Here is a 25,816-nt window from a genome sequence, read left to right as displayed (position 1 = left end):
ACACATTGACGTATGTAATTTTATATCTTTAGTTGTCATAGAATGAATACTTAGAATTTGTATTACACTTGAAAAAAAGGGAAAGAAAACCTTAAAGATTGCGAAAAAAATATATTATATTTGATCTGGCTTTGTTTGCACAATTAACATAACAAAATGATATAATTAGTTTAATTCGTATTAGATAAAAATCAGATTAAATCGAATTATGAACACCTTTAAAACAAAGTTGAAATGCAGGGGTCCTCTCTTCTCTCTCTCTCCTCTCCCCGGCGGCTATCTCTGGTTTCACCCCATGTGCGCCCCAAATTCTCTTTCCTTTCTGCTTCTCTGATCTTGGCACGATTACGCCTCCATCTTAATTTATGTGATATTGTTTAACCTTATACGGAATTTATTTTTAAAAAAAATAAGATTTTTTTAAATTTGCTTTTAGATATTTGAATGACTGTAAATTATTTCATTAAAGATAAATAAATATATTAATGTTAAATTATTTATGAATATAAAACAATAACATCCGTTTTAATTAGACATATTACAAAGAAAAATGTGTCACATATATTGGAACAAAGAATATGTTGTTCATGCTCTTCATTTTATAGAAATAACTACTAATACTTCTTTTGGCACAGTATTATATTTTCTTAATGAGAAGCTTTTATTGTCATACAAATGTCATGGCTTGTTTAATATTATAATTTTTAAAAATTTGGTAGCCACACAAATATTATGATATATGTAAGATGACAAGTTTCACAAATTTTCTTTTCTTTATTAAATATTGTGGCAAGTTAAACTACGACAAACAAATTAAAACATAGAAAATAATTATTTGTATTTGGTTATACACGGACTTGACTTTTATCTGTGCAATATATCAATGCGCGACTACTGACTAGTGCTCTTTTTGGATTTAAATGAAGAACTATAAATTGGCGTAAATATTGAATGTGTGTATAAGGGTAAAATTGGGGCAAAGCCCGAGACATGATGACAAGGCACCGGAATCAAGACAAGGGTCTCACCGAGTTAGAGTCTGAGGACATAATGCCTGCCCTCGAGAATATCATGGTCATAATTCGGAAACGGTCCACATCCCAAAAGACTTCGGAGAGCGTTGTGAGGCAACCAAGCACGAACAGCAGAAGGCCGTAATATCCGCGAACGGCCGGATATCACAGTATGGATCTCGGTACGTATCGATGGAGAACCGAAAATCAGTTAAACAGAAGATTTTTTTACATTATACAGAATTGTACCTAGAGTAGGATCTCCTACTATATATAAAGGGGAGCCTGACTATTCATTAGACACATTGTAACACGCATCCCAAAGCAATACACTATTATTTTCACTATTATTTATAACTCTTTTTCTTGTTCATCAGTACTGACCATTGTGAGGTCGGATCGAGGGTGAATATTTCACTAAGGTTGGAATCATCCTCCTCACGTGATTCGAATTTACTATATCTTTATTTGTTCAATCTAACTCAATTTATCGTTTTGTATCAAATTAATTCGCGTATCCTTAAAACCACTTAAAAATTTAATTGTTATCCGATTTTAAGGTAAATAATATGAAAAAGAATTCTTTTTCTCTAACTCAAATTATATGGAGTACCATATACCTATGATAGAATTATAAAAATTCGATTGTCATTTCAGTCCTATTACTAACTAAGAATAAAAAGTCAGTTCGTCGTAAGCTCATAACTAATTTTCAAGTGAAAAAGGTGGGAAACAAAAAAAAAAGATTTCCTCTATAGCAAAACAGTCTGACGCAGTAAACACAAAGGTCAAGCATTTAACACAAATCAATCATTCATTTAAATGCTTTATAGTTGAGATAAAGGATGGAATCTTTATGTTGAAAAAGTAAACCATGCTTCAAAATAGAAGCATTTAGTTCCGACAATCGAAGCAAGCATTCACATTAAGGTGCACTCCTACAACCGAACAGGTTGTTTCCCATTATTAAACTTGTACTATTAATTAACTAAATTAATTAATTATTCATCCAATTTAGCTTTATCATTTATTTTGTTATCTTAACACACTTTGGGAAGAAGAAAAGTATAGGAGAACGTGCATGGCTGGTCCACTGATCCTCTCTTTAACTTAACAAATTAGTATTAGCAGCTTAGCCATGCACGCACAGGTTGTATGTATTCCACTACATATTCTTTGCATCTCTCCTTTCAAATTTTTGTTTAATTTGGACATATCTAAATATCTTAATTAATTATAACCAAACTATTGATTTCCTTAACCCATTATGCCAATAATTTCTTCTTCTTCTTCTTTTTTCATTATTCTCGTTGGAAGTTCCTTTAATTTTAATTGATCATGACGTCGGTAACATGCAGTCCTCTCTAAGTGCTAGAAACAGCCGACCCATATACAATGTATATACTATCAAATTTTATACAGAATAAGATCTTGCATGCTAGCACTAAGTGTATATATGTATTGGAGCGCTCAGAGGCAAATATAAGATTTAAATTTGATAGGTTAACTTTTATGTCTTTTAGTTGATAGGTTAAATTTTGATAAGCTGCATCTGTCTCCTGGACGGACGTACTATTTGGATAGTAAAAGCTAGTGCACACACCGGGTTTGACTCAAAAATACATTGTAGTAAAAAGATTTGAAACATTTGCATTTGTACTAAAATTGTACCTAGTTCACAAAAAAATTATTAATACTGTTTATCCATAAAACGGTACAGTTGAATTTATACGTGGTTTCTAGATAAGTGAATTAATTTAATCCTGAAATAATAGAAAAATTGAATAAATATGTAATACTTAGCCTTGAGATGAAAATGAAATAACAGAAACAGTAGTTCTGGGAGCAGGGCTTCCGGGCACAACAACAATGAAATAAAAAATCAAGAAGATAAAATTATATTAAACTTTGAATAGATTATAGCGTAAGTTGGCCAGAAAATTCATGTCCTTTACAATGATAATAGAGTTCACTATTTATAGCCGCACCTAGAGAACAAGGTCCTAGGATCAAGTCCTTCTTTAATGTCAATTATGAGGGCCATTGAAGAATGTGGAACGGCGGGCATGAATGATAAATTCTTTATAACTGGCAGTGTACTAAATGTTGTAGAATATTCTTCATTAAATGCTACTAGGTGGTAGGCGTTTATTTTATCTTTATGAGCATTAATCTTTCCAGTAACAAATGGAATAGTTGTCTTCGATTTTAGCTATCCTTTGCCTTCAGCTCCACGTGTCACTCCCTTATGCAATCACTTAACATAGCATATTTTATCATATACAGATAGTCCCCCAACTTTCCGGTGACATAACTTTATGTCACCAGAAAGTTGGTAGAAATATTCTTTTTGGTGGGGATTTTACTGAACCCCTCTGAAAAGCTTCTAACGGTTGATTAGATGCGCGTCTCTCCGCATTTAATGCCCCGAACACGCGTCATCCCACAATTCAACATAACTTTTGCTGGCTATCGAGGTAATTATGGCCACGAGTTTAGCCGCCTAACCTTTTTTTATACGCATCAACCTCTTTTATTGACACCTCACAATTCTCCAAACTCTCTCAAACTCTCTTCATTCAACTTGTACTCTGTTCTTCAACCTTTCTTTAATTCTTTTCATAAGAGAAAAGCTTTTTCTTCTTCTCTAACATAGAATGGCTTCTTCTTCAAAAAACCTCAGTTCCTCAAAGAACAAAAGCAAAGTCGATGAAGCTGCTCCTCCTACAATGAGCATCATCATCCCCAGAAGTCTTGTCACAACTAAAGACTTCAAAGAGAAATTTTCTTATGCTAACCCTCGTATATGGGCCGTTAGCAGATATCCTTCTTCCATTCGTCCTTCCAGTATTCCTGCTGTGAAGGAAGATTATCATTGCTAGGATTTAGACATTATCGCTCCTGATATGGCGGAGCGGGTAACCTTACCCAAGAATGGTTTTACGCACTTCTATACATATCCCTTTACTTTGGGGACGTTTTCTCTGAGTGGAGAGCTTAACTCTGTCATTGTGGAGTTCTGCCTCCGCTACCAGGTATGTTGGAACAGGTGAGTCCCTCCGTATAGAGGACGATTGCTTGTCTTCAGCGCCCGTTCCAAGAAACTGAGGGGGAGTTATCCCTAGCTCACATGATGAACCTTTATTCCCCCAAGATCTTCTGTGGGGGAATGATTAACTTCAGCAAGCGAGGCCACCATGCACTGCTATCTAGCATGGATGATGATAACGACCGTGGGTAGATGGAACAGTTCGTTTTAGTTGCCACCAATGACATCATCCCGACCTCGGCTTCGTCTTTCTAGGAATTATGGAACCGCACTCGTAAGTATATAGTTTGCTTCTACTACTTTTAAAGACCATTCCTCGTCATTATTGACTTTTCTTCCTTTACCTATCTCAGCGACTCGGTGGGTTCCCCCTAGGGTTGAGGTTAGGTTCGGAAAATTTTGGACGTTACTATACCCGAAACGTGCACGTGGAAAGAGCTGTCCCTGAAATACGGGTGGAAGGCCAAAAATCATGGTAAGTTGAACTCATCTTGTCTTTACCTTTTCTTATAAGAAAGTTGTCTGATTCTTCTCTCATGTTGAATATAGGTCTACCCAGGGCTCAGTTGTCATCCCCGAAGAAGACATTTTGGCAGATCCTGCTGATGTGGCGAGACTGTTACAGAAGGCTTTTTCACAGACAGGAATCTTCGGGTCTGGTTCTGGTGTAAGTGCTTTCTCTCGGAGTCCCCAGCCGGAGAACAAGCAACCAAAAAAAAAGTGTTCCTCTGCGGTCAGTGAAAAGAATAAGAGGGCAAAAAATGTTGTCCCCGAGTCGTCTCTGGAAGTCATGGAGATGAGTCCTCCGCCCGGGCCGGACATAGATACTGTGATGATTGACGATGATGGAGAAGCCAGCGAGGAGGGGGCTTCTCTACACAAAAGACGACGACATTCCTCAACTCAACAGACTGCTTTATATGTTGAGTTAGTTACACCAACTGAGGATGATGCTTTGGCGCTCTGGGGGGAGCTTGAGATGGTGGAAAATGCCAAATCCCGCTTCTAGATCATAGTCGCTGCGCCCTGTATTATGGGGCTGAGTACCGGGTCCCTGCCGCCTTTGGTTGATGAGCAACAGACAACCAGTACTGCATTTGCCGCAGCTGCTTCTCAACCTTCAACGCCATCAACTTCATCTCGTTCTTCACCAAATCTTCCACCAGCAACTTCTACATCATCTCATCTGACCGCATTTGCCCTAGAAGAGGATGTTTCTCTCCCCCAGTCCCCTGTCCATGGGAATTTGGGGCAAAATTATGCTGCCCCCTCAGAAGATCCGCAAAGAAGGAGGAGTGTTACTCTTTCGGTCTCTACCGAATGCAATTTGTTGTCCTGGTCGGTGGAACTTGCAAACTATCTGAAGCCTTTGGCTTTAGAAAAAGATTGGGAAAAGATACAGGCCCTCTCGGGAGAGTTCTTGTTGAACAATGTTATGCACAATGCCATAGTGGTACACTCTTCATTTCCTTTGTCATTTCTCCTGTTTTTTATTTTGTAATATCTTGAGATCGCTTTTCTTGTTTCGCATGCCAATTTCCTCGCTTCTGAGGACCTCTAGAGGTTGATTCGGGAAAACGAAGAACTTACCTCTGGGCTGGATCAACTTTTGGCTGAGCGGGACCAAACTGGTGCTCGCCTCTCAGAACTGGAAGCCAAAGCTGCTGAAGTTATTGTGTTGGAGGCTCGTTTGCAGCAAAGCGAGCATAAAGTGGAGACCCTTAGCCAACAGATCACCCCGATGAGGGTTCAATTTGAAGAGGCTAGGGCCAAATGGGTTGAAGTCCATAGTGTCGTTCTTGCTGCATCCGATTGCGAGGCTGCCTCTATTGAAAGATTGACCAATTTGGAGGCAGCCTTGGACTCCAAAACTGAAGAGCTTGCTACTGCCGGGGTGAAATATGACCAATTAGAGGAGAAGTATAAAAAGATCACTGAGCATAATGGACTTTTCAGCTCTACTGTCCGCAAACTCGACGTTAGCCTCAAATCCATTAGATCCGCCCGGGAAAACCTTTCTGACGAGGTTGACCAACTTAAAGAAGAACTCAAGCGCCGAGCGGCTTCCCTCATTATTGAAAAAACATATGTTATGTACAATATGAGGAGAAAAACCTTGGAAGAGGCTAAAGCGTGTGTCATTGACTTTGATTCCGAAATCGCTAAAGCCCGTGAGATGGAGTCAACTGCTAAAAGGGGTCTCCTGGTAGGGCCTGATGCTTTCGGTTCTTCTGGTTTCGGTTCTGAATCCTCGGGAACTGAAGAGGAACCAGAGGGACAATATGTTAAAGGCCAAACTGATGAGGATCAAGATATTGAGCTAACGGCGGATCAACCCACTTCCCCTAGGGGCACAAATGCTTTCCTTCCTCCGGGTTCCGAAGATGCAGCAGTTTAGCTTTTCATTTCTTTACCCAATTTTTGTACATGTGCCATTTTGGCACATTTATTGTAAATAAAAACATCTTTTGCTCAAGTATTGCATGAGTCTTTCTGCGTTCTTTTGTTTGAACATTTATGCAAGTTTTAATCTTTGCGTTCTTTCTTGCTTAAGTGTTTTGCGCTAATTTTACTGTTTGCATCTGATTATGCAAGGCTTTAGGTGTATTTTTCCCTGAAATTATTTTGATTTTGGGCACAAATTCTTCCGAAATCAACCTTTTATCATGAGGGTTTTTATAAGAGAAGGCCCTCTTATATTTACGATGCTCTTGAAGAGGACGTCTCTTGTTCATTACGGCACTAGCATTTGAAGTACTTGTTTAAGTTTCAAATAACAAAATCAATTCATCGTTCAGACAAGAAACAAGATAGAAATAAAAGGACTTTATTTTATTTTCTCCATTTTCAAAAGTAGATAAGCATTCGTTATGCTAAAAGGAAATTGCCATTTCTTGTGGTTAACTTGTACAATTTGTTTCTACGGGACTAGCCGCGCAGTCCTCGGTTCCGATGATACAACTATGTTTGCGGTCGATGTGGTTGTCCTTGTTGTCGCATCCTCATATCATTCCCTCCAGTGTTCGAATAAGAAGAATGCGAATTTGAACCCTGGAAGTTTTGCACCATCAAGGACCCCACTAATGAATTGCTAGATAATCTTTAGTTCGGTAACAACCTTCACTTCCCCTTAGGAATTTATGCTATCGAGCCAAAGACTATCTAACAACCCCTTAATGGTTTGTACTTATGAACGGTCAGGTTACCTTTGCTCGATAGCAAATTTAACTTCCCCATGGGAATTTTGCTATCGAGCCAAAGATTATCTAACCGTTCCGAAGTGATTCTTCGCATGTGTGCCTTGTTATTAAAAGGTCTTATTGCTGCTGTTGAAACCTTCTTCGTAGTATGCTTTTCGTTTCTGCCTCGTTAAAAACCTTGCAAGAAAAATCTAATTGGGATAATAACTGGACGAAGAGAAAAGGAGTGCAGTACATACTTTCAGTACAGACGATGTTCATCAGCAATAATAACTCTTGAGGTGTGCCACATTCCAGTTGCTTGGCAACTTTTCTCCATCTTGATTCTACCTCATATGAACCTTTCCCGATAACGGCAGAAACTCGGTAGGTGCCTTCCCATGTTGGACCTAGCCCCCCTGCGCTGAGATCCCGCGTGTTTTGAGTTATTTCCTTAGATCCAAGTCTCCCACTTTGAAATAACGGAGGTTGGCTCTTCGATTATAATTTCTTTCTATTCTCTATTTTTGAGCTGCCATCCTTATATGTGCCAAGTCCCCGCTCATCGAGTAGCTCCAATTTGACTATCATCGCTTTATTATTCGCCTCTTTATTTGCCTGGAAATATCTCAAGGTAGGTTCCCCTACTTCCACCGGGATCAAGGCTTCTGCTCCGTACACAAGGGAGAAAGGAGTCTCTCATGTGCTCGATTTGGCCGTTGTTCGGTATACCCATAGCACTCCTGGCAATTACTCGGGTCATTTACCTTTGGCTGCTTCCAATCTCTTTTTGAGATTTTGTATAACTACTTTGTTCGTTGATTCCGCTTGACCATTTGCGCTCGGATGATAAGGCAAAGATGTGATCCTTTTGATTTTCAAGTCTTCAAGGAACTTCGTGATCTTTGCACCTATAAACTGTGGCTCGTTATCGCAAGCTATCTCTTTTGGTATTCCAAATCTGCAAATTATGTTTTTCCATAAGAAATCTACCACCTCATGTTCGCCAATATTTTGATAAGGACCTGCTTCAACACACTTAGAAAAATAGCCAGTTAAAAATAAAAGAAACCTTACCTTACCAGGGGCCGGCGGCAGTAGTCAGACGATATCCATTCACCACTTCATGAACGGCCATAGAGACAGAACTGAGTGCAATGATTTTGCTAGTTGATGTATCAGTGGTGCATAGCGTTGACACTTATCGCATTTTTGCACGAAAGCTTAGGCGTCTTGTTCCAATCGGGGCCAATAGTATCCCTCCCTTACCAATTTTAGTATTAAGGAGTCTGCGCCTGACTAAAAGGCAGCACTGTGCACTAAGCTCCCGCGATGCGCGGGGTCCGGGGAAGGGCCAGGCCACAAGGGGTCTATTGTACACAACCTTACCCTGCATTTCTGCAAAAGGCTATTTTTACGGCTTGAACCCGTGACTAGAGGTGTTCATAAAAAATCAAAAAACTGAACCAAACCGAAAACCGAACCAAACCGATTAAAAAAGCCGATACTTTTTAGGTTTGGTTTGGTTTTGGTTTTAAATTTTAAAAATCGATCAAATTTGGTTTGGTTTTGGTTTTAATAAAAAAATAATCGAAAAAACCGAACCAAACCGACTATAAAAGTAGCTATATAAATTTATTATTACACCTATATATATATATATATGTATATTTTTATATAAAGTTTCTGAAATTTTATAGTACATATTAGTCATTTGTATTTTTGGTCTAGTTCTTTGCTATTATAATAATCTAATTCTTTGCCTTCTAGTTTGATTGGTAGTTTTCTTTTGCTAAGTACAAAAATTTATTTCATGTTAAAAATAATCGATTTTTAATTGAGTACTTAAACTATTCATCACTATTTGAGTCAATTATCATCAATATATCTTGGTAAATGATAGATTTCTCAAAGAGCAATTAGTTTGATAGTGTTATGTTGAAAACGCAGTCACTGGTATGTGCGCTTGGTAGTATATGTCTCATATTTAAGAAAAAATCGATAAATAACCAAAAAAAATTGAAAAACTGACAAAAACTGAATCTATAAAAAACCAACTTAATTGGTTTGGTTTGGTTTGGTTCTAATATTTGAAAAACCGACTTGGTTTAATTTCTTTTTAGGGAAAAACCGACCTAAACCGAACCATGAACACCCCTACCCGTGACCTCCTGGTCACATGGTAGCAACTTTACTAGTTACAACAAGGCTCCCCTTCAGTCTGCGCACAGATGATTTTCACATATCCCTTCGTGGACTTCTCGCATAACATAATTAGCTTTGGAGGCTCCCAAGCATCAGGCCAACGGGCCTTGAAAAGATTTTCTGTACAGTTGGCCTCCTTTGAAGCTATATTGTGCTGCTTTGGCACGCAACGCCGGGGATGCCTTGGGGTCTTCGGGCAACTTCTCGTGTTCGAGATAATCAATAATCTCATTCCTCCAGTCCCAAACCAAATTAGTCGTATTTACCTCATATTAGCTATTTGCGTCCAGAACCGAGTGCATGAGCTGTACTACCGTCCCAAAATCCGATCTCTTCATTTTTATTAATGAACCAAGGTTAGCTAATGCGTCCACTTCTACATTTTCTTCCCCCGGGATATGCGTAATTGACCATTCCCAGAATCGAGCAAGCAGAGCCTGAACCTTTACTATGTATTGTTTCATGCGCTCCTCTTTGGTTTTGAAGATCCCGTAAACCTGATTTACCACTAGCTGGGAGTCGCATTTGATTTTTATGACCTCGAAATCTAGTCCCCGGGGCAACTCGAGTCCTGCAATCAAAGCTTCGTACTCCGATTGGTTGTTAGTCAAATGGACCATTCTTATGGCCTGCCTTAGGGTTTCTCCCGAAGGCGTGATTAATAATATGCCGAGCACGGACCCCTTTACGTTGGAAGCTTCGTCCGTGAGTAGGATCCAAACTCCCGATGTCGATTTTGACACCATCAATGCCTCTTTGGTTGCAGAGGTAGCAATCCCGGACTAAAATCGGCCACATAGTCGGCCAGAACTTGTGACTTAATCGCAGTCCTAGGTTTATATTCTATGTCAAATTCACTTATTTCAACGGCCCATTTGGCCAACCGATAGTTTGGGTTTATGAAGGATATTCCGTAGAGGAAAGGTGGCCACCACAACTATTGGGTGACATTGGAAGTAAGGCCTTAGTTTTTGAGCGGCGACTACGAGAGCTAAGGCCAACTTCTCCAAATGCGGGTAGCGAGTTTCTGTTCCCGTTAAAATTCTACTAACATAATAAATGGAAAATTGTGTACCTTCATCCTCACAGACTAAAACGGCGCTTACCGCTACCTCCGAGATTGCTAGGTAGATTAACAATTTTTCACCTTTCTCCCGCTTTGACAGTAACGGAAGGCTTGACAAGTATCTTTTCAAATCCCTTAAAGCCTCCTGGCATTCCATGTTCCACTCGAAGTTTTTCTTCTTTTTGAGTAGCGCGAAGAAATGATGGCATTTCTTTGATGACTAGGAAATGAACCTGCTCAAAGCAACCAATCTCCCAGTGAGCCTTTGAACCTCTTTTATGCTTGATAGCTGGTCCGGGATGTCTTCGATGGCTTTGATTTTATCGGGGTTTACCTCAATCCCCTTTGTGATACCAGAAATCCTAGGAATTTGCCGGAGCTGACCCTAAATGCGCACTTCTGGGGATTAAGCTTCATGTTATGCTTCCTTAGGATGTCAAAAGTTTTTTGCAAGTGCTTAAGATGGTCACATGCGTTCAAACACTTAACAAGCATATCGTCTATATAAATTCCATGGTTTTCCCTATCTGTTTTTCAAACATCTTGTTAACGAGCCGGCGTTCTTTAGCCCTAAGGGCATCACATTATAGCAATATATGCCGAAATTCATTATGAACAAAGTCTTTTCCTGATCCTCCAGGTTCATCTTAATTTGGTTGTACCCGGAGTAAGCATTGAGAAAACTCATTAACTCGTGCCTCGCTGTTGCATCAATCATTTGATCGATGTTTGGCAGCGGGAACGAGTCCTTTGGGCACGCCTTATTCAAGTCCCTATAGTCTAAGCACATGTAAAATTTATTGTTCTTCTTAAGAATTACTACTACGTTATCTAGCCAGTCTGGATACTTTTCCTCTCGGATCGAACCGATATCAAGTAAGCGAGTTACCTCTTCTTTGACGAATTTATTTCTGTCCTCGGCAATAGGTAGTTTCTTTTGTCTTACCGGAGGAATGTAAGGATCTAAGCTTAGCTTGTGTACGATCACTTTCGTTGGGATACCTATCATATCCGCATACGACCACGCAAAGCAATCGGCATTAAACTTAAGAAATTCAATAAATCCAGACCTAAGCTCCGGGTGTAGTCCTGTCCCCAAGTGGAATTTCCTCTCCGGGAACTTTTCAAACAATGCGACTTGCTCAAGCTCTTCCATTGTGGACTTCGTTGCATCCGTCTCTTCTGGTACCTGAAAATATCTTGGCACCTGATAAGATTCCGATGCTTCTTCCCCCTGGTTGACTTCACTTGATTTGGGAGCAGGTGTCGGTTCCTGTAATTGCTATGTCGCATGCTCCTTCCCTTTGCTATTGGAGACTGAAATTGCATTCATCTCCCTTGTCGCCGGTTGGTTGCCTTTTATCTGTTTAATCCCCTCGGGAGTTGGGAATTTCAGCAACTAATGATACGTTGATGGTACAGCTTTCATCTCGTGCAACCACAGTCTTCCCAGAATAATATTGTAACCCATATTACCGTCCACAACCTCGAAAAGGGTCGTCTTCATCACCCTTTCGGGATTTGTGGGTAGTAGGGTCTCTACTTGGGTTGTCACGCTTGCGAGGTTGAAGATGGCGAGGAGTTTTGTGGCCGAAATTATGCTTCTGGTAAGTTTGGCTTGCTCCAATACCCTCAATTGTATAATATTGGCCGAACTTCCTGAATCCACCAGAACATGTTTGATTTTAAAATTTAATACATTTAAAGAAATTACCAATGCGTTGTTGTGTGGTAGCAATAATCCGTCTGCGTCTTCCTCCGTAAAAGTGATGTCGTCCTCAACGACTTCCCGGAGCCTCTTTACGTGGGTTACTGTTACCTTCGTCTTTTTTGCTGCCGAGAAGATAACCCCGTTAATCTCATTCCCCCCAAAAATCATATTAGTTATCTGGGCGGGGAGGTTTTCTCCTACTTTTGAGGGCTCCATGTTATCACGGTTGCGACCGCAATTATTTTTGTCCCGGTTACTTAAGAATTCCCTGAGATGGCCATTTTTCAGTAGTGTCGCCACTTCTTTATGCAAATGTCGCCAGTCCCCAGTTCGGTGGCCGTTCGTCCCGTGGTATTCGCACCACAAATTTGGATCGCTCAGGCTGGGATCGAACCTCATCGGCTTCAGGAACCGTACTTCTTTAATGTTCCTTATAGCCAATACCAACTCTACTACACTGACGTTGAAGTTGTATTCTGAAAGTCTGGGATAGGAAGGATCTCGAGAACCTGATGCTTCCTTGTCCTGTAGCGATCTATTATTTCGGCCGCGATCAGTTCTTCAATCAGTAGCGAACCTGTCTACCGTACCGAAACCTCTGTCGCGTCCTTCAGCCCGTTCATAAGGCAAAAACCAGTCCCTCGAAGATCGTCTATCTGTGTCGAAATCGTCTTTTGATTGCTCTTTAATCTTCTACCGAACTTTAACCGACGCTGGGAAGCCAAGTTGATCATCATCAATACTTATCTTGGACTTGTACCAGTTGTGAACATCCGCCTAAGTCGTCGCTTGGAACTCGAGCAAACTTTCATTCAATTTCTGGGAAGCATCAGAACTTCTCAGATTCAAACCCTTGGTGAATGCTTCAACCTCCCATTCATCTGGAATACCCAGGATCAATATTCTTTCCTCCTAGAACCGGGTGACGAATTCCCGCAGTAACTCGGACTCTCTTTGTGCAATTCTGAATATGTCGGCCTTTCGGGCCTGCACCTTTTTGGCCCGGCATGGGCCTTAATAAAAGAATCTGTGAGCATCTCAAAGGAATCTATGGAATGCTCGGGCAACAATGGATACCACGTCAAGGCTACCCTCATGAGAGTCTCTCCAAATTTCTTTAGCAAAATTGATTCGATCTCATGGGGAGCTAAATCTTTCCCCTTCACCGCCGTTGTATAGGTGGTAATATGCTTCTGAGGGTCTGAATTCCCATCATATTTTGGCACGTAGGCATTGTAAGCCGCTTAGGGATCAATTCTTGTGTCACGATCGGTTTGTATAGCAGTTAGGTATACTTCTTTTAGTTCGGTCCTCTCAGCACTGGTGGTGCACCCGAGATTTGGTCCATGCGGGCGTTCACTTCCCTAATAAACCGTAAGAGTTTGCTTTTGAAGGGATCTCTCTCGTTGTTGTAAACTGATCCGTTCCCCCCGGCCACATCAAAGCTGACCTCGCCCCTCGGGGTGTTTTTGTCGACCCTCTGCATTATTTGATTTGCAGGAACACCGGGAGCATATGGACCTCGTCCGTTCGCGTTATTGAAAGCAACCGATAACACTTGCTTTATTCTGTCATAACCTTATTCTTCCGTGTGATATGGCCAAGAATGACCTCTTGTTGCTCCTGTAGAACCCTTACCGCTTCAACAACATGTTCTTCTTCATCATCATCGGGAGTCGCCTCCCGAACATGTCGCGGGTAGCGTCTGTCGTGGACCGGCGTGGCATCGTTCCCCTTATTGCAGATATCACTGATTGAATCTTCATGCGGAGGCTGATTTTTTTGGACCTCAGGATTGTGTGTGTTGTTAACACACTACAAGAAACACATCATTTCCCCACAGAAATTTCAAACGAAAAAATTTTCATTGGCAATTCCCACCGAAATACAATGGAAAAATTAAAATTTCTTTTCCTAGAAAAATAATAACATTTGTTAGTGACTATCCGTGGGAACGTTTTGGCGCAAAAATACGCGTAACTTAGTTTCTTCTAATTCTGTGGGAAAAATTATTTAAAAAATAATTATATAAAACTGAAAATAATTTCCAGTGAAGACAATGGGAACTTAAACAATAAATAAAAAATATTTTTACATATTCCCATAGACTCAGTGTGAACGGATATTTTTAAATTTTTAAATTTTTAAATTTTTCTTATAATTATGAAAAATATTTCCCACAGAGATTTTCCAGGGTAGCAGTGGGAAAGTTTTTTTATTATTCACATAACCTTAAGTTTTTTCTCATTCTATTCTACAGACGCCTCTGAATTTTCGCCTCTGTATCTTCCACTCCACGATGCCTCCCTCCGTCACACTCTCTCTCTCTCTCTTCACTTCATTTTCAGGTAATTCGACCCCTCCCTCCCCCCTCCCCCTCTCTCTCTCTCTCTCTCTCACTCAGTGACCCTCTCCTTTTTCGTTTTTGATTTCCCCCAGAGTACTTTGAAACTTAGGGATTTTATACTATTTCAAACCCTAGGGTTAAAAAACTTAATGTGAAGCGAATCAAGTTGCCCTCTTTTGCAATTTTTTTAATTTTGTCTTTGAAGTTATTAAATTTTTATAGATCATAGCTGGTGGAATATAAACTGGTAAAATTATGCTTCGAACTTTGAATTTTATCTACTGTATTAACTACCTCTTCTCAAAATTGACCACATACGTTTTCAACTAATTGGATGGTTATTCCTAAAGCAACAACATCTGAAAAATTGATCGTTGATGATTCGTCAATATTTCTAGAAGTAGATAGCTTTTCTAAAAAAGAAAAAAGAAAAGAAAAAAATAGATTGCCCATGAAGTTTAAAAGCCCACCCTGTAAAATATAGTATAGTCTAATACTTTATCTTTCTCTTTCTTCTGTATACCCTATCTTGATTCACCTGCCATTCAATCACCAGCTTCTCCAATCATTTATTCATCATCTTCCTGTGGAATGCCCTCATCATTTAGTCAACCTGCTAGGAACTTTTCCATGCCTTCGTCTAAATTCACTCCATTTTCGGGCATACCCTCATCATCTTGCCCTGTCATGCCATCATCATCTTCTCCAGCCATTCCTTCATCATCTTCTTTTGGCATCCGATCATCATTTTCTCCAATCATCCATTCATCATCTTCCTCTGGCATGTCTTCATCATTTAGTCAGCCTGCTAGCCACTCTTTCATGCCTTCGTTTGAATTCACTCCGTCTTCATCTCCCAGCATTTCTAGGCCAGATAATGGAGTCGATGGTAATTCGACATCCCCATATACTGATAGTGATACAGCTACACAGCCTCCTACACAGACTTCTATACGAAGGCAGGATCCTCCAAATATTGGAAAATATGATGATCTTCGGAGGTTGATTATTGTGCCCGATGGAGCAGGGTACATATTCATATTTTAATTTATAATTAATTCTAAATATAGTTTCTAACTTGTTTTAAATTCAATGCAGCTTTTATCCTTCTCAGGCTACGAAAGTCGTGGTTGAATCGATGTGTTCATTTTATCAGGCACCATGGAGGTTTTGGTCAGATGTTCCAAGTCACATTAGGGACAGAATGTTTGCTGAATTTAGGGTAAAATTAATCTTTTGCTTTAGTTTTCAACTCGCTATAGTAATTCTAACATGTTTTTATTTGCAGATGAAGTGTGCATTGTCACGCGATTTTAAAGCTGAGGTACGAGTCGTTTTCTTTAAGAAATATTCTGATAGGTTGTCTGATATGCTTCAGACTACTCGAGAAAGTAAAAAAAGGCCAAGTTGGATTCTTGATGATATATGGGTTAAACTTCTTGAGTATTGGAACTCTCCAAAATTTGAGAAGAAGAGCGAACAGGGAAGGGTAGCCCGTTTGTCCAACAAGGGTGGCTCGGTGCACACGGGCGGCTCAATTAGTATGGCGGCTCATCGAAGAAGATTGGTAATGTGTTTATTATATTTTTCTTGATTTATAACTATTTTAGTTATAATTTTTTAACATATTATTTATTTTTGCAGGAAAAGGCTAAAGGAAGACCAGTTACTCATGATGAGGTGTTTGAGGAAACTCACATTAAGAAGTTGAAGGATGGAATAAAAACGACTTGGATCGAGCCGCGCGCTGAGACAACCCATGTAAGATTAACAACATTCTTCACATATATGAATTAACAATATCGCTCTCTTATTAACATTAAGCATAATAAATTAACAACTTCTTCTCTTGTCATAAGCGTCAAAAAGTGTTAAGTAAGTGATTTCCATGTATACATGCCAGCTTTAAAACCAGGTTCTCTACATCTCAATGCCTTGTGAATTTTCCCTTGACCAGCAGTTATATTCCCATATAGAGAGCTAATTCTCGATAAGGAACACCCCTAAATAGCAGCAAAACACTGATCAAATTAAGAGGATCAATCATGCACATTTTAAGCAGCTTTCTTTCGTGGGTTCACATAGTAAATTTGTTAGCTGCCAAACATGAAGAGATGGATGGTTATAAAGGTTGTCAATGTCATTATATTGAGTCTTGGTTGGGATTATAGTACTAATATCATTCATTCAATAAAAAACAAAAATTGCATGAAATTTCTTGAGTTTTACCACTTGTCATACAGTAAAACCTCTGTTACTACAAAAACAGTAAACATAGCATTAAAATTGACATGTATTTGTCATATTACATTTCTTCTTCTCTTTCTTGCTCTTGATGTGTTTTTGAATTATAACAATGTGAATTTACATGATCAAGACAATGTAAAGTTGCCTTGGTTTATCTTCATGAGGCCACATCTGAGTAACTGAATTAATCCTTGATATGACATGGTGAGAATCTGATGTGTTAGATGTTTGTGTAATTGGATTCTTCTCAAAGAAACTGTTAGGATCGGGAACCCGGGTAGTACGGAATATAGCCAAACAACGGTATAATGACAATAACAAAGACAATGGAAGTTAATAACAACGACAATTAAAGTAGATAAAGAAGACATAAATTTAACGTGGTTCGGTCAAAGTGACCTACGTCCACAAGCGGAGAGGAGCAATTTACTATAATAATAAGAGTACAAAAGAGAGTACAAAATTAGAGTAAACACTCTAATTAATCCCAAATACCCTAAGAGAATAACCTCACAAGATCACTCCAAAGAAAGGGTTCACACAAGTGTTTTCCAACACTTAACTCTCATACAAAACACTCTTAATAAAGGATGAAACAAGAATTGAAGACAAGTATTGTTGGTGTGTCTAAAATGAACTAATGGCCTTCCCTTTTATAGGCAAAAAAGTCTTGACCTCTTAGGTGTAAAAGAAGAGATACAACTTGTGCAAATGATGTCCAACACACAATGCAATATTTTTGGGTCCCAAAGAATATTGCCAACAAAGTCTACACTTTGCAAAGATGCTTATGCTTATGTGAGATAGACTCCATTTGACAAAATAATGGCCATATTACAGAAACCATATAGGAAACACTCAAAAAACGAAAATTACTTTTCTAATCCAAGTACTTAACTTTTTAGACAGTCTAATTGCTCATTGTCAAATTTATTGCGTTAACAGGATCGTGATTTCTGGGTATATCATTCTACTGCATCGCTTTGAATATTGTGTGCATATTTATTTGCCCTAAATATCAAAAGCAACAAAATATAGTATAGGATTGATTAGATAAGCTTTTATTTGATAAGAGTGGCAAAGGGAAATGTTTTATATAAAGATGTTGGGAAGAGGATCTATTGAAATCTGGAGAGACAATTAATGTTTCAAGAAAAGCCTATTATTGATATTTTTGACAGTATGCTGCAGCATAATTACCAAAATTTTGGAGAACAGATGGTTCAATTGTTATAGCTAGCAATTTTCCTTTTAGTTCCTCTTAGTTTATCTAAATTTTATTTCATTACATTCTGTTTTTAACTTTCTTCTTCTATACCAGTTTGAGAAATAAAGATACTTTAAAGTGATTAAGTCCAGCTAGGCTGCTACGCTTTTTATCTTTTCATGTGTTTCACTTTAAAGTTTGAGAAATAAAGATACTTACTTGCATAAATTTTCTTTAATAAAATTTATTTTTATAATAATTGTAATTGTTTTACAGGATAATTTCAAACGAATCTTGGAGGAGTTCATTTAAAGCCGGCCGATTGATGATCAAGGTAGGCCAATCCAACCAACTTAAGAGGAGATCACGGACATGTGGATTAAGGCAGCTGGAAGCGTGCATAAGGGGAGAGTCTACGGCCTTGGATAAGAGTTTAGTCTCGGTCGTCGTACTTCTGGATTGTCTGGTTCTTATTCTTCGTCACATTGCTCGGTTGATCTGGATGAGTTTGAGCAATTGAATAGGAAGGTAGCGAAGATTACAGAGTTGTATCTTCAAGAAAGGGCTGCAAGGGAAGAAAAGGCAAAGCGAAGGGAGGAAGAAGATAGGCGAAGGGAAGAAGAGGAAAGGCGAAGGGAGGAAGAAATGGGGCGAAAGGACGATGCATTAAGACTTGTCACTAGTGATGTTAAAGTCTCAAGTCTCAGATAAACTCCATCTTAGCATCTGGTGCATTTTCTGTGCCCCGTTCTCCAGCATCTGATGATAACTAAGGAGTAATTTCTTTTATTAGCTTGTCTTAGATGATACTTGGATGTTGAATATTGAATGTTGGATTTTTTGAGTTTTTGTTCTACTTTTGGATTAGTTGGATTAATTATGAAATGGATTGATTAGTTGTTGTTTATGAAATGAATTGGATTGCATGTTGAATTTGATATTTGAATACTTAATTGTATTTAGTCTTGTATTGTTGGTTGTACTTTCTGTTTGGCAGGTGGTGTAGTTCTAAAAATAGATTTGGCCATGAAAATATTTTCTAGATTTCCCACGGATTTCCCACCGACTCCGTGGGAATTTTGTGCATTTTTTCCCAGAATTTCAATATTTTCCACTGATGTTCGTGGGAATGTTCATATGTTTATATCCAGGTTATGAATATTTTCCACTGCTTCCATGGGTAAAGTAAAAAAAATATCTAAATTATTTTTAATACTTCCCACGGATTCGGTAAAAAAATTAAGAAAATTAAATTATTTTATTTTCTTACTTTTTCCACGACATTCGTGGGAAATTACACTAGGTGACCCCACCAAACCCTCAGTGGGAAACTCGCCAGGAATTACCCACGAATGTCGTGGGAAACTATTTTCCCACCAACTATTTTTCCACCGAGCGTCTCCCCTTGGAATGTCGTGGGAATATTGAAATTTTACACAAATTTTCCACCGATTTTTCTGTGGGAGAAGTCTGTATTTCTAGTAGTGACACCATTATATGCCTTTGCTAAGAACAAATAATCAAAACCCGTTAGTAAAAGAGGCAAGGACTAACTTAATTACATGACTGTCTAGGCCCTATGGTGGGCATCAAACTGTTTGCCCGTAAAACGGTACGGTTGAATTTATACGTGATTTCTAGACAAATGAAATAATTTGATCCTGAAATAATAGAAGAATTGAATAAATATGCAATACTTAACCTTGAGCTGAAGATGAAATAGCAGAAACAGTAGTTCCGGGAGCAGGGCTTCCGGACACAATATCAATGAAATAAAAAAGCAAGAAGATAAAATTGTATTAAGCTTTGAATAGATTATAGCGTAAATTGGCCAGAAAATTCATGTCCTTTACAATGATAATAGAGTTTACTATTTATATTTGCACTTAGAGAACAAGGTCCTAGGATCAAGTCCTTCCTTAATGTCAATTATGAGGGCCATTGAAAAATGTATAACGGCGGGCATGAATGACAAATTCTTTATAACGGACAGTGTACTAAATACTGTAGAATATTCTTTATTAAATAATATTGGGTGGTAGGCATTTATTTTATCTTTATGAGCATCAATCTTTCCGATAATAAATAGAATAATTATCTTCGATTTTAACTATCCTCTATTTTCGACTCCACGTGACACTCCTTATGCAATTACTTAATATAGCATATTTTCTGCTTTCACCGTTTAGATTTGTGTATGTATGTATTGTGTAAGACTAGATAAGAACAAATCATGTGATCCCAACTCCGACTTGTTTGTCTGCATGAAGATTTAAGATAGTACGAAAAGATGCAATGCTGAAGATTGTGAATTCAGTGGACAAAATAAAGAAATCCCCATATCAACTCAAAACTTCTTGTTATTTTATGCAAACATGAATTGAAGGTACGATAAGGTCATTCAGTTTTATTTATCCTATCAACATTTACAATCTCTATCAGAAAAATTACACCGAAAAGGAGTATAACATTTTAGAACCACTCCTTGACCCATGAATTTTTATTCATCTATCTTTTATTCAATGAATTCCTCATCCTTTGGGAAAACGATAGTACGTGAACAGAGAATAGGATAAATCCAAACAGGCACAAGGAAAAGCGCGCAGCAGCCAAAGTCACAAATTTTGTACAAAAACGGTGGGACACCTGAGTTTGACACTGCAAATCACGTGCTTCTTCAGAAAACGACAAATCAAAGTAGTATTCCTACAATAGTTCTAGACTTTTAGTGCTTGTGAGTAGTGGCCAACAGAGACACCACCGATTCAGAATTTTAATTTTATGGTTACTATCAAAATCTCAAGTTAATATATAATAATAACTGAATTGATCATTGAATTTCATACTAGATATTTTTATATATTTAATAAATTTTTTAATACAAATACAAGATATGAACAAAAGTTATTGGGCTTACAGGAACCCGTAACGAATACACTGGATTCGTCCCGGGCGAAACCAAAAATTTGCTCAATGTTGTTCAAATTTGAAAGAACGTGAAAAAGATTCACCGATAAAGAGTGTTCTTATATAATTCCAAAGGGTGGTCCCTTTAATAGATTCGTCCCTGCTTGTGAGTTAGGGATTCAATAGTTTGGACATACCAACAGACTCATACGATTCCAATCGAGTGCCATTAATAAAATTCCCACACCTTACCTTCTCAATTGGTTATTCAATTACAGTTTTAGTTAGTCTGTTATAATAATAATAATAATAATAATAATAATAATAATAATAATAATAATAATAATAATAGTAATAGTAATAGTAATAGTAATAATAATAATAATAATAAAAGTTTCATCCTATATATTTCCTTTTATCGCTAGCTACCTTATTTATTCTTTAGCTGTTCTTTACCTTTTTTTACAAACTCTTATCCGATTATAGAACAATGATTAAGGTTTCCATTGCTCATTAACGTGTCATAGTAAATACGGAAACCACAAGGTTAAAGGTACATAGGCAATTATATCAAGCAAATGAAACAACGATTAGATATATTTACAGATAACAATAGAGAAATATCCAATGTACCAGAAGAAGCTTCAATCATTAGTTTACTTTAATAATACCATTAGTTTTAATGGTGAATTATATTTTATTGGATTGAATGAATATAATTGTAGAGTTGAAGAAGCTTCTTTAGCTGCCGTGTTGGGTGTTGCACACATTCTTTGCTTAAGGTATCAGTATAGGGATCAGTTAACAATAGTGTTTTCTTAGGACGGTCGGAGGATTATTTATTAATACTATTCAGTACGTAATTAATATGACCAACCTCTATCTTTTTCTTTTTGCAATAAGAAAACAAGCGCGTACTTCAAACGTGTCGTGTAGCCCGTGAATTGGGGGAAACTCACGTGATAAAAAATGTTTACTTACGCATCTGTTCCGCCTCCCAATTCACGTGGCCAACTCATGTTGTGATTGGCTGGTCCCACCTGTGTATACAATATCTATTTTTTCTTTCCATTTTAATCTGTAATATAATATAATCCCTCTCATTTTTACTTTTCTTTTAGGGTGGGATTACATGGGTGAGCATAATTTGGGTAAACCCGAAATTCAAACTGAAATTTGAACTTTTTGAAATTTTGGTTTGAATTTTTGGATTACGGATTGAATTTCAGATTTAATTTTTAAGTTTTTTTAATTTCGGATTGGATATTGAATTTATTACTTCATATTTTTGGATATCCGAAAATTCGAATTTTTTATATTTTATATTTACTCCATTATCCATGTCAAATAGTAGTAATAAGTTCAATACCCTATCCATTAGATATTATTTCGTATATTCAATACTAATTACTAAGTTACTGTCAGAATACTTTCTATTTGGACATAGTTTTACTATTGCTACTTCTTATCGGCCTTATTAATATTTTTATAATATTTTTTTGATAATGATTTCATTACTTGAATACTTATTTGGAGAAGCAGTGAGATTGAGAAATTTTTTAGGTAACTTAACATGAATACTTTGCCCACTCGGGTTAAGACGGTAGGAGGCGACTCTGAGCAGTTTTCAGTTGTTATGGGGTTACACTAAGGTTCTGCACTCAGCCCGTTCTTATTTGCCCTGGCGATGGACGCGTTAACACATCATATTCAAGAGGAGGTGCCATGGTGTATGTTATTCGTCGATGACATAGTTTTGATTGATGAGTCGCGAACCAGTGTTAACGAGAGGTCGGAGGTCTGGAGATAGGCCCTTGAATCTAAGGGTTTCAAGCTGAGCAGGACGAATCTGGAGTGTAAGTTAAGCACTGAACCGAGGGAAGTGGGCGTAGAAGTGAGGCTTGAATCACAAGTCATACCAAGTAGAGGCAATTTTAAGTACCATGGATCAGTTATCCAGAGGGGAGGTGAGATTGACGAAGATGTCACACACCGTATTGAGGTGGGGTGGATGAAGTGGAGGTTAGTATCTGGAGTCTTGTGTGATAAGAGAGTGCCACTGATACTCAAAGGTAAGTTTTACAAAGTGGTGGTTAGACCGGCCATAATGTATAGGATTGAGTTTTGGTCTGTTAAGAACTAACATATCCAGAAGATGAAAGTAGCAGAAATGAGGATGTTGAGGTGGATGTGCCGTCACACTAGGATGGATAAGATTAGGAATGAAGATATTCGGGAAAAGGTGGGCGTGGCTCCCATTGATGACAAGATGCAGGAAGCGGGGCTCAGATGGTTCGGACACGTACAAAGGAGAAGCCTAGATGCTCCGGTAAGGAGGTGTGAACAGCTGGCTTTGGAGGACACGAGAAGAGGTATAGGACGGCCTAAAAAGTATTGGGGAGAGGTGATTAGGCAAGACATGGCGAGGCTTCTGATTTCCGAGGACATGGCTCTTGATAAGAAGTTGTGGAGATCGAGTATTAGGGTTGTAGGTTAGGAAGTAGTTGAGTCTCCCTTACTTCGTACCTTTGTGAGGCTAGTCTGGTAGGGTTTTTGTTGGTGTCATCTAGTGAAAATGTTGTGTCTTACTACTCCTTTGTTTACTATAGTGTTGGGTCTATGTACTGTTTATCGCATTTGCTTTGCATCTACTTTCTCATTTCCATGATATTATTTTTCATTTGGTTTCTATTGGTGATACTGATATTGTCTCTTTTCATTTTCTTTAGTCGAGAGTCTTTCAGAAACAACCTCTCTACTCCCTCGGGGTAGGGGGTAAGGTCTGCGTACACACTACCCTCCCAAGACCCCACTAATGGGATTTCACTGGGTCGTTGTTGTTGTTGTTGTTGTTGTTGTTGTTGTTGTTGTTGTTGTAACATGAATACTTTATTTAGATGTTCATTTTTTATGAAGACGAAATATCTAAACTTATAAGCTCAAAATCGAAAATTTAAAATATCCAATCTGATTAATCCAAAATCGAACTTAAAAAATTTGATCCAATTCGAGCTTTTTTGGATTGGATTTTGATTGTCAATTATTTAATCCGAAAATCAAAAATCCAAACCAAAACTTTCATATTCAATCAGAACTGCCTGAATGTCCACCCCTATGCGGAAACAACGCCTTTGAAGTTTGAACTCGTATTGTTAGGAAAAGGAGGGTAATTTTTGGATTTCGAGAGTCGAGCAAGTTATTTTTATCACAATATTTATTTATTTTTAAATATTTTAATTTATTAATCATCGTGACTTATATGATTTTTTATATAGATTTTAAATATATAAATTTTATTTTAAAAAACAAAATATATACGAATTTATAATAAAAATTGAAAAGTTTGAATTCTGCAATAAAAAAAGTATCTTTTTTTGGGACCTTGCTCCAAGCGGTGTCACGGGACACCGTCTCATCAAAAAAATTTATTACTAGATATGTATACATAGATAATAAGAACAATAAAATATTAGGCATAAATATAAAAATAACACTATATGTCATTATAGTGATTTTTTATTTATTTATTTATTCAAATATTGATACCTTACAAAAAAAATCATGCGCACGCTTCTAGTACTCATTACCTCGCATCACAAATATCGAATAATTTTATGGATCAAAGCTTGAACAATTAAGAAAAAATTACCTAATATTTTTACTTCTACTAAAATTTAAGCTTGAGATTTTAGGATTTTCAATCCACTTCATATTGTATGGGTGATATCTATACTCGGTATTTTGTCTAAATACATAGGTAATATCTATCGGAAACCGTCTTTACCTATATAAAATACGAGTAAAGTCTGTACACATAATATGATTGATTGTTATTGTGTGGGTGATATATACTCTGGAATTTGTATTTTGTACTATAGAGGGTGAGGATTTTGACATGTGATTGGGAGGTGGTGGAAATATAATGACATGATGGGAATAGGATGGGACGGTTCCTGAAAGCGGAAGGGGGCCCAAAACAAGAGGCCCAGATTTGCGGGTACAAATTAGGATTACGTGGGAGACTACGTGACGCACGTGAGCTGTGAAAGTGACCAGCCGCTCACGTGCGCCCATTCCCTGCCGTTAACCTGCCACTCTGATTGCCGTCTTGTGTGCCGGTGGGAACCACAGCTCCATGGAAACGTCGTTAATAGGCGTTCTGTTAGTATAACGGCAATGGATTTGGTGAGTCGTTATCGTTATGGTTTCTCTAAATTATAAAACGTTAGTCAGACAATATTTATTTGATTGAGTAGTTTAACCTCTCATAGCAATCAGTGTTTATTATTGAAATTATTTATAATATAACTAATTTATAAATAATTTGAATATATAAATATTTTTATATCGCAAATGCATATAGCTTAAACTCAACGTAAGATTCTACCTTGCTCCTAGCACTTACATTATGACTTATGAAAATATAAAATAGTATGGAAAATAATAATCTGGCCAAGAGCCCAAGGCTATTTAGTTCCTCATAATTTTAGTTGTTTGTAAAAAATGGGACTTAATAAAATTTAATTATCTTATTTGATACAACATGCCATTGTCAAATCTCATATCGTTGAACTACCGGCCATTTTATAAGATTTAAAATTTGTTAAAACAGTCAACTATGTTCGTTGTAAATCATTTTATTCATTACAATTTTCATATCCCAATTATACGTGACATGAGATACTTCTATTAAAGTGTTTGACCAAAAAATATAACTTTCGACTAAAATAATGGAGTTTATATAATAATGAGTTAAACTTATTTAAAAATAATGTCTCTAGATATGAGTTTCAAAAACGCGAATAACATTAGACAGATCTGGTATTGGGTTGACTACAACATACATTAATTGTTCTAAAAAGTGTGAGCAATAATGGAGGAAGAA

At 37.7% G+C, this 25,816-nt stretch overlaps 1 protein-coding gene across 2 annotated transcripts; it reads left to right on the top strand.

Moving 5' to 3' along the window:
• Nucleotides 1-15,109: 15,109 nt before the first annotated feature.
• LOC108943147 (uncharacterized) lies at nucleotides 15,110-18,957 on the top strand. Of its 2 annotated transcripts, none has more exons than XM_070177885.1 (5): nucleotides 15,110-15,598; nucleotides 15,669-15,792; nucleotides 15,859-16,137; nucleotides 16,221-16,331; nucleotides 18,301-18,957. In XM_070177885.1, exons 1-5 carry the CDS (start codon nucleotides 15,162-15,164, stop codon nucleotides 18,334-18,336), a joined length of 987 nt encoding a protein of 328 aa, XP_070033986.1. In that variant the 5' UTR covers nucleotides 15,110-15,161; the 3' UTR covers nucleotides 18,337-18,957. The 2 variants fall into 2 exon arrangements, with proteins under 2 accessions (XP_070033986.1, XP_018622431.1); XM_018766915.3 differs by having other exon boundaries at nucleotides 16,215-16,331.
• The last annotated feature ends 6,859 nt before the right edge of the window (nucleotides 18,958-25,816 follow it).

Source organism: Nicotiana tomentosiformis, chromosome 6 (genome assembly GCF_000390325.3).
Source record: "Nicotiana tomentosiformis chromosome 6, ASM39032v3, whole genome shotgun sequence".
NCBI lineage: Eukaryota > Viridiplantae > Streptophyta > Magnoliopsida > Solanales > Solanaceae > Nicotiana > Nicotiana tomentosiformis.
Note: the sequence above shows the minus strand (reverse complement) of the source record. Positions and strands in the feature narration are given on the sequence as shown.

Coding starts and splice junctions, on each gene's coding strand:
- LOC108943147 (XM_018766915.3), top strand. CDS start 15,162: ATGCCCTCATCATTTAGTCAACCTGCTAGGAACTTTTCCATGCCTTCG. Junction 15,599..15,668: donor ATTGTGCCCGATGGAGCAGG/GTACATATTCAT, acceptor AATTCAATGCAG/CTTTTATCCTTCTCAGGCTA. Junction 16,138..16,214: donor CGGCTCATCGAAGAAGATTG/GTAATGTGTTTA, acceptor TTATTTTTGCAG/GAAAAGGCTAAAGGAAGACC.